At 44.6% G+C, this 15,903-nt stretch overlaps 1 protein-coding gene across 2 annotated transcripts in view; it reads right to left on the bottom strand.

The window, feature by feature from the left end:
• FCHSD2 (FCH and double SH3 domains 2) overlaps nt 1-14,929 on the bottom strand; it is a 324,668-nt gene extending 309,739 nt beyond the window's left edge. For both annotated transcript variants that reach the window (XM_030200031.1, XM_030200032.1), the window contains exons 1-2: nt 14,825-14,929; nt 13,287-13,384 (exon numbers count right to left, since the gene is read on the bottom strand). In XM_030200031.1, coding sequence (XP_030055891.1) covers nt 13,287-13,384; nt 14,825-14,845 — 119 coding nt within the window. In that variant the 5' untranslated portion in view covers nt 14,846-14,929. The remainder of the gene's footprint in view (nt 1-13,286; nt 13,385-14,824) is intronic.
• Nucleotides 14,930-15,903: the final 974 nt, after the last annotated feature.

The following is a 15,903-nucleotide window of genomic DNA, read 5'->3' as shown; positions in this document are numbered from 1 at the left end:
CGCAGGCATTCAGCACTGAATATGGCTGGTGCCCACACATGTACTGGCTCCACTCAGACACCCCCCCCCCCCCCCTCCCCGGTACTAACTAGACAATACCGCAGTAGTCAGAAGAGATATTTAGTGGCAGTGTCCAGTTAAGTGCTGCCAAATATCCCTTCCCCGGCCCACTGATCAGGGTTTAAGCGTGCACGAGCCTTTCCTAACTGCTTAAAAGCTCTGAAGATCTACCCTATGGCTGGCATTAAAAAAAACAAGAGGTAGATTTTCAGATTTATTTATTTATTTTTTTTTTTGATACATTTGTACCCCGCGCTTTCCCACTCATGGCAGGCTCAATGCGACAGGCAATGGAGGGTTAAGTGACTTGCCCAGAGTCACAAGGAGCTGCCTGTGCCGGGAATCGAACTCAGTTCCTCAGTTCCCCAGGACCAAAGTCCACCACCCTAACCACTAGACCACTCCTCCACTGTTGCTACTATTGGAGATTCTACATGTTCCACTAGCAACATTCCATGTAGAAGTCGGCCCTTGCAGATCACCAATGTGGCCACGCAGGCTTCTGCTTCTGTGAGTCTGACGTCCTGCACGTATGTGCAGGACGTCAGACTCACAGAAACAGAAGCCTGCGCAGCCTTCTACATGGAATGTTGCTAGTGGAATAGCAACATTCCATGTAGAATCTCCAATAGTAGCAACATTCCATGTAGAATCTCCAATAGTATCTATTTTATTTTTGTTACATTTGTACCCCACACTTTCCCACTCATGGCAGGCTCAATGCGGCAGGCAATGGAGGGTTAAGTGACTTGCCCAGAGTCACAAGGAGCTGCCTGTGCCAGGAATTGAACTCAGTTCCTCAGTTCCCCAGGACCAAAGTCCACCACCCTAACCACTAGGCCACTCCTCCACTGTTGCTACTATTGGAGATTCTACCTGGAATGTTGCTATTCCACTAGCAACATTCCATGTAGAAGTCGGCCCTTGCAGATCACCAATGTGGCCGCGCAGGCTTCTGCTTCTGTGAGTCTGACGTCCTGCAAATACGTGCAGGACGTCAGACTCACAGAAACAGAAGCCTGTGCAGCCTTCTACATGGAATGTTGCTACTGGAATAGCAACATTCCATGTAGAATCTCCAATAGTAGCAACATTCCATGTAGAATCTCCAGTAGTAGCAACATTCCATGCAGAATCTCCAATAGTATCTATTTTGTTTTTGTTACATTTGTACCCTGCGCTTTCCCACTCATGGCAGGCTCAATGCGGCTTACATGGGGCAATGGAGGGTTAAGTGACTTGCCCAGAGTCACAAGGAGCTGCCTGTGCCTGAAGTGGGAATCAAACTCAGTTCCTCAGTTCCCCAGGACCAAAGTCCACCACCCTAACCACTAGGCCACTCCTCCACTCCAGATAGATAGGGGAAATCAGCAGAAAGGGGTTAGAAATACTCTAGAATGCCAAGACAGACTGTAACAGTTTTTAAAGTCGGAGAAAAAAAAATGAGATACAGATGGGAAAGTTTACTACAAATCTACTGACTTTTCTTGCTTTTGCCAATTTTGTCTCCCTACAAAATTTAGCAGAGCCCAATTAAAGAAATTGCTGCTGTAGTAAATTTTCATACATAATGTTTCCTTCCAAAATAGCTTCACTGATATTAAATTACAGTTATAGAGAAAAACTTCATGACACATCAGGTGAATTTTATGAACATACTGCCTTTATCGTCTAGATATGTTTTATGAATACATCACAGCATATTAAGATAATGAGAGACACGTGTACACCAGTATTTCACTCCTACACAGCGTACATTTGTTACGTTTCCAACGCAAAGTAGCTGGGCTACTGCTCTTCTAACACAAAACCTAAAGTTTAGGAACAGGACTGAAATAAAACTTCAGAGTTCAAATCCCAGCTCTTCACTTGGCTATATGACTTTTACCAAGTTACTTAAGCCACTATTCTTTATCTCTATAACTAGGTAGTACTTCTCTGTACACCATATTTGCTTTTTTTTTAATGGACTACCAACCTGACATTCACTACCTAAATATTTTGATGCTCGTACAGTATCAGGAAAAAAAAAATTAAAGACTGAAGAATCCACTACAAATCACCCACCAAATCAAGAACTGGCAGCAAGGAGTATTTGGAGATATCCACTTCAGTAAAGTGCTGGAAGGGACTTGCGGAAAGCCATTATTAAATTATTTCATAACAGCAGAATTGGCGAAACCTTGGTAAGAAATTGACTGTGATGAGAACGCTGATATGCTTATAAAAGGAAAATCAAGTGGAAAGTGCCTGGTTGAAGCGACACAAAAGTGGCATTTCTCTTAAGGGAACATTCCGAGTCCTGTACCCCACAGGTTGAAGGAGGAAAACCACCCAACAGAACTAAAAACACTGTTGCCCCCCCACACACACACTCTACCAGGGATTGGAAGATGGGGAGCAGTAGCACAGACTCCCAGACTGCATAAATACATGGCATGCACAGATCTCCCCTCAAATGCACAAGAGAAGGGCAGTAAAAACATGGAACATGGGTACCCCCACTGCACCACTCAAACTGTTATGGGGTCAGAGATAGGAAGCAGCAGCAGCAGGTGTGATGTAGCATGCAGAACAGTTCAACAAAGGGCCCATGGTCACACAAGCATATCTACATACATACATATAACATCCTTTTGACAATAGGCACCCCTGCTTGCTGCTAAGCACTCCCAAAACATGATATAGGCCAGTGATGGCGAACCTACGGCACGCGTGCCAGAGAGGGCACGCAGAGCCCTCTCTGCTGGCACGCGCGCCGTCGCCTCAGCCAGTTCCTGCCCCCCCTCCGAAATTTAAATCTCATACCTGCTCGGGGTTAAGGCGGCATCGGCAGCAGCAGTGAAAAGCGTGCTGGGCTGGCTCGGCGCGCCTTCAGCCTTCCCTTCTGTCTCTCAAGCTCTGGTCCCGCCCTCATTTCCTGTTTCCGCAAGGGCGGAACCAGAGCTTGAGAGACAGAAGGGAAGGCTGAAGGTGCGCCAAGCCAGCACGCCTTTCACTGCTGCTCTCGCTGCCGACGTCACCTTAACCCCGCGCAGGTATGAGTTTTAAATTTCGGAGGGGGGGGGGGCAGGCAGGCGACCTGGTACTTGGAGGGAGGGAGGGAAGAAAGCCTGATGCTGGGTGGGAGGGAGGGAGGAAGGCCTGATGCTTAATGCTGGGTGGGAGGGAGGGGTGCTTGGTGCCTGGTGCTGGGTGGGATGCCGGATGCCTGGTGCTGGGTGGGAGGGAGGGAGGGATACCTGGTGCTTGATGCTGGGTGGGTGGGAGGGAGGGATGCCTGCCTGGTGCTTGATGCTGGGTGGGTGGGTGGGAGGGGTGCCTGGTGCTTGATGCTGGGTGGGAGGGAGGGATGCTTGGTGCCTCGTGCTGGGTGAGATGCCTGATGCCTGGTGCTGGGTGGGAGGGAGGTGTGCCGTGTGCTTGATGCTGGGTGAGATGCCTGGTGCTGGGAGGGAGGGGGAGAGGAGGGTGGCTGGAGGGGAGGGCACGAGGGAGAAAAACTGCACATGGCGAAAATAGGCAAAAGCTAGATCCACATAATACCTCCTCCAGTCAATTCCACAGAGGAGGACCCAGCTTTTACTTATGGATGGAGGGCAAGAAATGAAGAAGAAAGGAGGAAAGTAAAGAAATAAATGGAAAGGAAGCCCAGGAAACGGAGTTAAGAGGACAGATAGCAGCAGAATCAGATACTGGGCCAGCATGGTCAGAAAAACAAAGTCACTAGACAACAAAGGTAGAAAAAAAATCATTTTATTTTCATTTTAGTGTTTGGAATATGTCCAACTTGAGAATTTACATCTGCTGTCTTATTTGCACTGGGTATACTGGAGCTGTAACAGCTTACAGAAATGATTTATAATGAAAGAAAATGTTGTTATTTTTTTCTCCTATACTGGTATAGTATTTTCAATGATGTCTGTTTATATGCGCCATGGCTGGTGTAAGGGGTGTGACTATCATAGGGGTGGAGTCAAATGTGACCCCGCCCATGAGTACCAACACCTGTTATTCAGGTTAAATTGCCCTGTTGGCACTTTGCGATAAATAATTAGATTTTGGGTTGCTGTTTGGGCGCTCGGTCTCTGAAAGGTTCGCCATCACTGATATAGGCTTTTACACCCTTTCAGGTCTTTCAAGAGGAATGTAAAAATACGTATTCAGCACCTAACACTAAGCAGCTCACAATTAAAACAGCACTACCAGTGAATATACTTTGTAAGTAATTTAGTCAGAAGATGAATATCATCACAAAAATTCCACTATCAATCTCCGATTTATATATAAAATTCCAATGAAAATATTACATAGTAACATAGCAGACGACAATCTACAAGCCATTCTAGGAGCCGATACTCAAAATGTTTGCGGTAAATTGAAACTCTACCATATAACTAGCACAGAAAAAAAGCCATGTCATGTTCAAAGTAAGAGTATGCAAATTAACGCCACATTAAAATCATGGCAGTAATCTGCTGCTCAGCTCTCATTTGCTCAGGGACTGAGGAGTGACTGGCTCGAGTACCAACAGGAAAGTTGATACTAACATTTAAAAAAAAAAAAAAGTGCATGCCACAGAAATCCACTTACCCACAACCCAGCCTGACAAATCTTACTACCCCCTCCCCATATATATATATCCCTGGTGTCTATTTTATTTATTTATTGCATTTGTATCCCACATTTTCCCACCTTTTTGCAGGCTCAATGTGGCTTACATTACATCATGAATACTACTACTTAACGTTTCTAGAGCGCTACTAGGGTTACGCAGCGCTGTACAGTTTAACAAAGAAGGACAGTCCCTGCTCGAAGGAGCTTACAATCTAATAGATAAGAGTGAGACAAATATAGGACAATCAAGCCATTGTGACATCACTGATGAGGTTGGCTCTTAGGCATTGGTGGAATGAGGCATTATGACATCACAATCTCAGCTCTGGTTAAATCACTGCTATATGTAATACTACTACTACTACTTAACATTTCTATAGCGCTACTAGGGTTACGCAGCGCTGTACAGTTTAACAAAGAAGGACAGTCCCTGCTCGAAGGAGCTTACAATCTAAAGGACGAAACGTCAAGTTGGGGCAGTCAAAATAGTGGAAATAGATAAGAAAATAGACATTTAGTATTGCATAAGGATCTTGGGTTACATGATAGTGATGAAGCATGATGTTATTATAAACAAGCAAATATCGTAAGGCAATTCTGGTTATATGTGTAGGAGTTCACATTTGTTGTTCTTTGTGGTATACCTTATTAAAGAGATGGGTTTTCAGTAGTTTGCGGAAGTTAGTTAATTCGTAGATCGTCTAGTGGCACCCACCCCAACCTCCCACAATCTTCCTCCAAATCTTTAAAAAAAAAAATGCCCTGGTGGTCAGTGGCTCCTCTGGCCAGCCCTCCCCCCCCCCACGTCACAAATTGACTTGGTTTAGTGGAGGCTGCCCTCCCCCAAACCCTACCACCTTGTAGAAGGCAGAAGTGCCCACTCATTCCTGTTTCTCCAAGTGCTATCTTCAAAAAGTCAGCACTCCATCTCGCGTGTTGAGATGCACTGGGCGGGGCCTAATTAAGGTAGGCAGGCCCTACCCTGTACATACCAAATATTACCCAGAGAAGCAAGAGCGAATGGGCATCGCTTCTGCCTTCTATAAGGTGGGGGGGGGGGGGGTCTGGGGGAGGAGCCTCCACTAGACCACCATGTCAGTTTGTGTTTGGGGTTAAGCTGGGGAGGGCCCACTGGGCTATCAGGGCAATTTATTTTATTTTTTTTTTTACTATATTGGGGGCAGGAGGGCCATTGTTGTTTGGGGGCCGGTGCAGCAGGGTGGTTGGGTTGGAGGGAGAGAAGGGGTGCCTCTCAACCAACCTTTCTAACGCCGCCTTGGACTTGGCGGAAAGTTTCCCACGCTAAACACGCTTGAGAAGTTTTGGGGTTTTATTTAGCATGGCTATGGCATGTATAATGACCGTATTAACATACATTTAAATGCATGTTAATGCAGTCTGCACTAATGGTTTCAGCACCCGTGCTATTATTAGGGCATTCAGCGCATATTATCGCGTGTGCAAACCTGGCACTAACCCCCTTTTAGTACTGGTGTTAAGTTTTGAGCATCGGACCCCTAGCTTGCCTATTTAAACCTGACCACACCTCAAGGATAAATCCAAAATTGCCAACCATGGAGCATGACCGTTTGTAAGCTCTCTTATCATTCAGAACAGTTTTGCCACCTTACTTATCTGCAGTCTATCATCTCAAGCAGAGGAGCATACAAAATTTTGCAGTCAGCTCACACCCCGGACCGTGTCCCTTCCCATACTTAAACCACAAATTTTTGTAAGAAGCTGAACCAATACTTTCTGCCCTTCTAAGCGCTTTGCATAGACCTAGAGAGGCTTTTAAGTGCTTTGCATTTCTCCACATTAAATTTCATCTGCCATTTGGATGCCCAGTCTTCCAATTTCCGAAGGTCTTCCTGCAATTTTTCAGTCTGCATGTGTTTTAACAACCTTGAATTGTTTTGTGTCATCTGCAAATTTAATCAACTCATTTGCTGTTCCAATTTCCAGATCATTTGTATATATGTTAAATAGAACCGGTCCCAGTACAGATCCCCGCAGCACTCCAATATTCAACCTTCTCCGTTTAGAAGGATAGCCATTTAACCCTACCCTCTGTTTTCTGTCCAATAACCAATTCCTAATCCACAACAGAACATTTGCCTTCTATCCTAAGACTTTAATTTTCTCAGAAGTCTCTCATGAGAAACTTTTGTCAAAAGCTTTCTGAAAATCTAAATACAATACATCAACCAACTCACCTTTGATCGACATGTTTATTCACACCTTAAAAGACATACAACCCAGAGCTAGAAAAATTAAGAAAAATCATAAGACATCTGCAGCCTCTACTCCAGGAGGATGAATTACTGAAAGAGATATTCCCATCCCCACCACTGCTGGCCTTCCGACAGCCACTCAACTTAAAACACAAGCTAATTAGAAGTAAACTCCCAAAACAGACTCAAAAAGAAAAGAATGGCACACATCCTTGCAATATATCCAGCTGCAAGCTATGCAAAAATATCTCACAGGACCCCACAGTCATTCACAAAGGAAAAGTATTCAACATTAAGGAATCTTTCACATGCTCAGCTTCCAATGTGGTATATATCATTCAGTGTGAAAAAATGCGATGAAGGCTGTTACATTGGAGAAACAAGTCAGATGCTAAAGAAGAGATTTAATTTACATAGACATCATATGAAAAATGCTAGTACCAACAAAGATGTCACACCTGTAGGACAGCACTTTACAAAACCAGAACGCTGTACCAGTGATTTTATGGTAAGGATCCTATAAGGGAACTTTAAAACAATACAGGAACGTAAGACCTTTGAAGTCAGAATGATCAAATATTGTGACACCCACCAGACAGGACTTAAAGATCTGGGGTTTTCTAGCCCATTATAAAGCATAAAATTGTATTGCTTTGTAAATTGTATTGCTCTGTCACCTTCCTGTCTCCCAGACTCTCACCTATCCACCTCCATCCTGTTAGACTGTCACTGAAATGCTTTGATGTTTCACTCATATATACTGTCATCTACCAACATTTGCTTATTTCTGATCTGACGAAGAAGGGCAACCTTCGAAAGCTAATCAAGAAATGTATTAAGTTATGTCCAATAAAAAAGGTATCTTATTTTCTTTTCCATGTTTTATTTCTATTGATTACCTTTTAAAAGTGGACTAACACGGCTACCACACCTCTCTACTCAAAGAAATGAAGCAAACTGGTAAGGAAAGACTTCCCTTGGCTGAATCCATGTTGATCCTGTCCAATTAAACTATGTTTATCTATGTGTTCCTTAATTTTATTCTTTATAATAGTTTAATCAACTATTTTGCCTGGCACTAAAGTCAAGCTTAGCAATCTGCAATTTCCCGATCACTCCGGAACCCTTTTTAAAAATTGGCGTTAAATTGGCCGCCCTCCGCTCTTCAGGTACTATGGACAATTTTGATGACAGGTTACAGATCATGAAGAGTAGATCAGCAATTTCATGTTTCTTTCAGTTCTCTGGGATGCATGCCATCCGGTCCAGGTGATTTACTACTCTTTAATTTGTTGCTTTAGCTCAGTACGTCTTCCAGGTTCACCAAGATTTCTTTCAGTTCCTTCTTTCCTCACATCATCACCCTTGTAGGAGATCTATGGTTTTCATCTTGTTCTATAAAGACTGAAGCAAATAATTCAATCTCTCTGCTAAGGCCATGTCCTCCCAAGTGCCTCTTTTGTTCCTTCATAAGCAAATGGTCCCATGGATTCACTCACATGCTTCTGATGTACATGAAGTTGTTACTATGAGTTTTTGCCTCGGCGGGAAGCTTCTCTTCACATTCTTTTACCCTTCTTTATCAATGCTTTGCACCTCACTTGCCAATGCTTATGCTCCTTCTTATTTTATTCATTCAGGTCCTTTTTCCATTCTTTGAAGGATGTTCTTTTGGTTCTAATAGTCTCTTTCACTTCACCTTTTATTTTATTTATTTTTGTTACATTTGTACCCCGCGCTTTCCCACTCATGGCAGGCTCAATGCGGCTTACATGGGGCAATGGAGGGTTAAGTGACTTGTCCAGAGTCACAAGGAGCTGCCTGTGCCTGAAGTGGGAATTGAACTCAGTTCCTCAGTTCCCCAGGACCAAAGTCCACCACCTTAACCACTAGGCCACTCCTCCTTAACCACGCTGACTGGTCCATTTTCTCTTCACCTTTGTAAATACATGGAATACATCTGATCTGGGTTTCCAAGACGGCATTTTTAAACAACGACCATGAATGCGGCTGATTCTTTTAGCTTCTTTTTAACCACTTTCCTCATTTTATCACAGTCGTCCTTTCAAAAGTTAAATGCTGATATAGTACATTTCCTTTGCAACCTCACTCCAGATATTAGCTCAAATGCGATCATGTTATGAACACTGTTTTCCAGGGGACCCAAACACCTTTACCCCTCGTACTATGCCCTACACTCCATTAAGGACTAGATCTAAAACGGCTCCACCTCTTGTCGGTTCCTGGACCAGTTGCTCAATGAAGCAGTCATTTATTACATATAGGAGGAATTTTACCTCCCTAGCACTTCCTGTCGATATTGGAGTAGTTGAAATCATCCACTATTATTATACAGTTGCCCAATAGGCCAGTTTTCCTAATTTCCATAAACATTTCATCTGTCTCTTTGTTCTTTCCTGGCGAACGGCAGTACAGCCCTACCAGTATACTCCTTCCCTTCACACCTGGAATTTCTATCCATAAGGATCCAACACTGCTACCTGTTTGATGTAGAATACATAGAGGCATATTTTCAAAGCACTTTGGGAGGCTAAGAGGCATATTTTCAAAGCACTTAGCCTTCCAAAGTTCCATAGAAACCTATGGTACTTTGGAAGGCTAAGTGCTTTGAAAATATGTCTCTTTGTTCCATAGGTTTCTATGGAACTTTGGGAGGCTAAGTGCTTTGAAAATGAGCCTCATAGTGACATAGTAACATAGTAGATGACGGCAGAAAAAGACCTGCACGGTCCATCTAGTCTGCCCACGATAAACTCATATGTGTATACCTTACCTTGATTTGTACCTGTCTTTTTCAGGGCACAGACCGTATAAGTCTGTCCAGCAGTATTTCCTGCCTCCCATCACCGGCTCTGGCACAGACCCCGTATAAGTCTGCCCTCCCCTATCCTAGCCTCTCAACCACCAACCCCTCTTCCCTCCGCCACCCAATTTCAGCTAAGCTTCTGTGGATCCATTCCTTCTGCACAGGATTCCTTTATGCCTATCCCACGCATGTTTGAATTACGTTACCGTTTTCATGTCCACCACCTCCCGCGGGAGGGCATTCCAAGTGTTCACCACCCTCTCCGTGAAGAAATACTTCCTGACATCTTTCCTGAGTCTGCCCCCCTTCAATCTCATTTTATGTCCTCTCATTCTACCGCCTTCCCATCTCCGGAAAAGATTCGTTTGCGGATTAATACCTTTCAAATATTTGAACATCTGTATCATATCACCCCTGTTACTCCTTTCCTCCAGGGTATACATGTTCAGGTCAGCAAGTCTCTCTTCATACGTCTTGGAACGCAACTCCCATACCATCCTTGTAGCTTTTCTTTGTACCGCTTCCATTTTTTTAACATCCTTCGCAAGGTACGGCCTCCAAAACTGAACACAGTACTCCAGGTGGGGCCTCACCAACGTCTTATACAGGGGCATTAAAACCTCCTTTCTTCTGCTGGTCACACCTCTCTCTATACAGCCTAGCAACCTTCTCGCTACGGCCACCGCCTTGTCGCACTGTTTCATCGCCTTCAGGTCCTCAGATACTATCACCCCAAGATCCCTCTCCCCGTTCGACTCAATTCCCTTTTTAACATATAGCACAACCCTCACCCCTCCAATTTGATCCTATCACAACGATATAATTTGTACCCTGATAGCACAGTGTCCCATTGACTGTCCTCGTTTCACCATGTCTGAGATATCTATTTATATCTACCTCTTCATTTAGTGCTATATACTCTGTCTCACGACATGAATTCATGTTTCGATAAGACTGCATCAGGATCGAGGTACCGAGAGTGAAAGTTAGCAATAAGGCAGAGAATCCATTCTATCGCATTCATATCATCATATGATATAATTGTATTCCACGGGTGGAGGGGAAGACACTTTAAGGATGATGATAAGTAAAATGCTGACAGTCTGCAACACTGTTGTACAGCTCTGGCCTGCCTTATTAGGCAGACTGGATGGACAGTAGAGGTCTTTATCTGCCCTCATTTACTACATTATTATGTAACTTTTAAGATAACGTATGTTTCTTCCAAAAAAAAAAAAAAAAAAAAGGTAGATAGCAGGGCCGCCGAGAGACTGTGCCGGGCAGGGGGTAGGGCCGCGCCCCCTCCCCCCCCCTGCAACTGTAAAATATCTTGGCCGACAGGGATCCCAAGGCCACGCCAGCAGAAGAGTCTTCCTCCAACACTGCTCTTCTTCACTCTGCCGCATGGCCTGCCCCCGCAGTTGCTTTTTCTCTCACGTCGCAAATACTCGGTTTCAAAACTAAGCATGTGCGGCCTGAGGGGAAAAGCAGCTCAGACGATGCAGCAGAGTGAAGAAGAGCAGTGTTGGAAGAAGATCTCTTCTGCTAGTGGGACCCCCGCACACCTGCTGTGTCTGCTCCTCCGGATCCCTCCCCAGCCTCCATGGGGAGGCCCGGCACCAGAGTTCTCTCTCTCCTGCTCCTGTCAGGACACGATCATCAGGGTCCCATCAGGAGAAGGAGAGAGAGACCTCGGCACCAGCCCCCCCCCCCCCCCCCTTGACGGCCCGGGCCCAGGGAATTTTGCCCCTCTCCCCCTCTCAGCGGCCCTGGTACATAGGCTGAATACAACCAAATCCAAGGTAGGATTTCAGCCTCATGCCTCCAAAGAACTATGCCTTTAGACTGTCAACGTGCTGCAACTATATACTGTACAACCTTTTCAGGTTTTTGTTTAAACACACTTCAAAAACGAGACTAACAGAACTTGCAACTTATTTTATGACAAATGTAAACAGACTCCTGTAACTTGGCCACTTGTTCATGAATGTTAATGGTACTAAAATGGGCTTCAGAAATTGAATAAAGTAAAAAAAAGAAGACAGTTGTATTAATCAATGGCTTTCTGCAACACGACAGCAAACTGGTAAAAAGATTATTTTCGGTCATCACTATCGTAGTCTACCTCATTTCAATCATCATATGGATTCAGTGTCAAAACAAGTAACCATCTACATCACCAACGCGTAATTTTATCTGGACGAACATGCTTAAAATACACGGGAGGAGAAAGAACACAAACCGGCCAAGATATTACAGAAATGATTAATGTTAATGCAAATGTGGTTCGTAACTTGCCCACAACAGCATGTCATTTAAAATCTTAATTGGTTTCTAACCTATACGCACATTCAGAACAAAATAAAGTACATAAGTAATGCCACACTGGGAAAAGACCAAAGATCCATCGAGCCCTGCATCCTGTCCACGACAGCGGCCAATCCAGGCCAAGGGCACCTGGCAAGCTTCCCAAACGTACAAACATTCTATACAATCAAGCCATTGTGACATCACTAATGAGGTTGGCTCTTATTGGTGGAATGAGCCACTATGACATCACAATAGGTTAAATCACTGCTCTATGTAATAAAAGTGAGCCAAGTAGAGGACATAAGTACATAAGTAATGCCACACTGGGAAAAGACCAAGGGTCCATCGAGCCCAGCATCCTGTCCACGACAGCGGCCAATCCAGGCCGAGGGCACCTGGCAAGCTTCCCAAATGTACAAACATTCTATACATGTTATTCCTGAAATTGTGGATTTTTCCCAAGTCCATTTAGTAGCGGTTTATGGAACCCCGTGAAGCGCCTTTTGAAAATCCAGATACACGATATCAACCAGCTCGCCTTTATCCATAAGTACATAAGTATTGCCATACTGGGAAAGACCAAAGGTCCATCAAGCCCAACATCCTGTTTCCAACAGTGCCCAATCCAGGTCACAAATACATGGCAAGATCCCCAAAAAGTACAAACCATTTTATACTGCTTATCCCAGAAATAGTGGATTTTCCCCAAGTCCATTTAGTAGCGGTTTATGGGCTTGTCCTTTAGGAAACTGTCTAACCCCTTTTTAAACTCTGCTAAGCTAACCGCTTTGTTATTCACAAATGACTGAGAGCCAAGACACCTCCAATGGCTGCATAGATAACATACGAGATCATGATGCACATCTTTTTAGTTTTTATGCATTTTTACAGAAAACATTTTTAACACTGCAGTTGCCTTACAATCTATTTGCTTTTAAGTTGGCTTTTTTAATATGGTGTATATAATACTTTATTTTTATTTTGTTTCACAAGAAAAGCTTATACTTTAGTGACTAATGAGTTTCCTCAATTGAAAAAAAAAAAAAAGGAAAAATAAAGGAGCTGGCACTGTGCTAGTTCCAGTTATAATTTCCAGCTGTGTCCAACCTTCAATGGCTTAAATGCAGGAAATCCAAAAGGAAATTCCATTGTCAGTTCCCAGAGTTCTGTAACCCAAATGTTCTTCCAAAAGGAGCAGATTGGACAGAAATGTTTTGTGGTATTTGCTGCAACCTTACCTCATATCTTCAAGTAAATCACATTCTGCCTGATGTTTGGCTTGCAGCTTTGTCATCTGTTCAACTTGAATAATTTTCAACTCTTGCGTAACTTTCACCTAGAATTAGACACGATACAGCAACATGGTCACAAGTATGCTGTTTCTCAACAACCATCTCCAATTATTGAATGTTAAGGCGAAAACTCCATTATTCCATCTAACAACTGGCAGTACCCTATGACCAGATTATGAACATAATGAATGAAAATGATTCTATTAGAGGGAAAAAAAAACCCTTTCTGGTTAACCTCATTCTACAAACAAGCTAATCTACTGAAATCAATTTATTCTACATTTTATTGGAAATGGATTGCATCGTATTTAACCACATAAAAAAATGCAATACACAATCCTTATAATCAACAACTTTTCTGGATTAAACCAGTACTTTTATCCAACACACAGAACTAGTAAACAAACAGTAAATTACTTTCAAAAAACAGCTAAAGATAAAACCAAATATGCTGTACAAAATTTACAATCCATGGAAATGCACAAGGGTGTGTGTTAACTGGCTTTCAACTTACACAAGGCAGAAAAAAAAATTCCACAATAGTTTACCCCATATTTAAAATGACAAACCCCAAAGTACCACTGAGAAAAGCAGACGGAACCAAAATCATGCCTATAAAACACACCTTAGGTTAAACATTCTGATACTAACATCAGTAGCTAGATTTTTATAAAACACAATCCCCATGTACCCAGAGCAAGAAAACAATTTCTCTCCACTATACCCAAAAGAAAAATTTAGCTCAATGTTTTTAGGAAGGGGGTGGGCCAGACATCTAGAGCCAGGGAAACAATCCAGTTGGCTAGAGGAGAGAAATCCTATTTTTAAACACCAGAGCTTGGCATTAAAACATTTAAATGTTTACTAGTTGTATGTAAGTGCATAGGTTTTGCTGCTTCAACTAAAGTAAAGCCTATTCATGCTGGCGTTGGTATCAGAATTAAAAGCGAAATCAAACAGATCTGACGTTGGGGAAAGGGCTGAATAGCTCTGTAAATAATATAAAGAAGAGCTGACAACCCCTCTCTTCCCCTCCCCCAATTCCCAAAACACCAGAGAAGCAATTAAAATCGCATCCCCACCCGGAGACAGTGTGGGGGGGGGGGGGGGGGAGAACAACTTTTACACATGGGCTCCACGCAGCACTGCAGGAATGGGGGTGGGGGGGCAAGGGGGGTGGGGGGAAAAGACAGCAGTGCGGGATTCTTTAAAGAAGATCCAGGGGAATACATTTCAAACCCGTTCCTACTCTTGCTCAAAAACCAAAACAATCCAGGGGAAACGAAAGCTCTTCAGGCTATGCAGAAGAAAGAAAGAATCCATCCAAGAACTGCAGCTAAAGCAGCAACAGCGGGTTTCTCAGCAGCTACTTGTAATTATAGGTGTCCAAATGCAGCAAGCGCTGAAAATGATAAACGCACAGCCCGGGGGGGGAGGGAGACAGTTAGACGCGTACTTTGCACGCTCAGCAAGCACATCCTTACTTTTCTCGGTGGAGGCTGCATGATGCCACCGACGGGGTGAAAAGACACATAAATCCTTGCGTGCGGGGGAGATGGTGGGGGAAGGGGGAGTCTGGGGTCGGTCGCTTTCCCCCTCTGCGCCCTCTCTCTCCCTTTCTCTCCTGCGGCGTCCGCGGGTCGGTTTTCCCCCCACCACCCCTCCCGCCCTCTCCGCCCCGAGGCGCTCAGTCCATCCTGGGCTGCAGAAGGCGAAGGAAAAGCGCCGGGAGCAGCAGCTGCTTTTCTTCCCTCTCTCTCTCCAGAGTCACCCGCGGCAGCAGCAGCTGGAGGAGGAGCAGCGGAAGAGCTGCTGAGCGCGGCCGAGGAGGAGGAGGAGGAGCCGGCGCGCGCCGCTGGCTGATTGACAGGGGGGGGAGGGGCGCAGCGCTCTTCTGCGGCCCGGGTGCCCCGGCTGTTTCCGGCTCAGCAGCGCCACACCGAGGGGAACGGGAGAAAAGACGGCTGAAGAGCGCCGCACCGCGGCCAAGAAGCGACTTCCCCCGCCCCCCCCCCCCTCCGTTTCTTACACCGCTGTGCCATAGAGAGGAGGCGAGAGGGGATCATAGAGCGAGCGACGGGCCGGAAGAGGGGCAGAAGGTGACGTCGACGCGTTGAGCCCAGCGCTCCTACGTATTGTTTGCCCCCTTTCCCCTCCCCCTCCCCCAGCCTGGGACAGTGAATTTGGAAGTTCAAATAATATCATTCTTGTTGTTCCTTCTGATCAGCGGCCTATCAGTCTTTAAAGTTTTGGAAAACTCCCCCAGTGCCATTAGAAGTTCATGTGTATAAAGTCTTGTGTGTAATGCTTCAGCATTCAGGAGGACCCTGCCAGGTCACAGAGAAGATATAGACTATACAGCATCCCCTTTTGGGATGGCTACAATGGTAGTTTGCCCTTATATAAGTCAGAGACCCCCCCCCCCTCCCCCATAGTGAGTATGTGGTGGATTCTGCCTAGTTTGTGTGGTGAGCCATGTAGGCAAGGGATAAGACTACTACTACTACTTGGACATTTCTAAAGTGCTACTAGGGTTACGCAGCGCTGTACAATTTAACATAGA

The sequence above is a fragment of the Microcaecilia unicolor genome, chromosome 4 (genome assembly GCF_901765095.1).
Source record: "Microcaecilia unicolor chromosome 4, aMicUni1.1, whole genome shotgun sequence".
Taxonomy (NCBI): Eukaryota; Metazoa; Chordata; class Amphibia; order Gymnophiona; family Siphonopidae; genus Microcaecilia; species Microcaecilia unicolor.
Note: the sequence above shows the minus strand (reverse complement) of the source record. Positions and strands in the feature narration are given on the sequence as shown.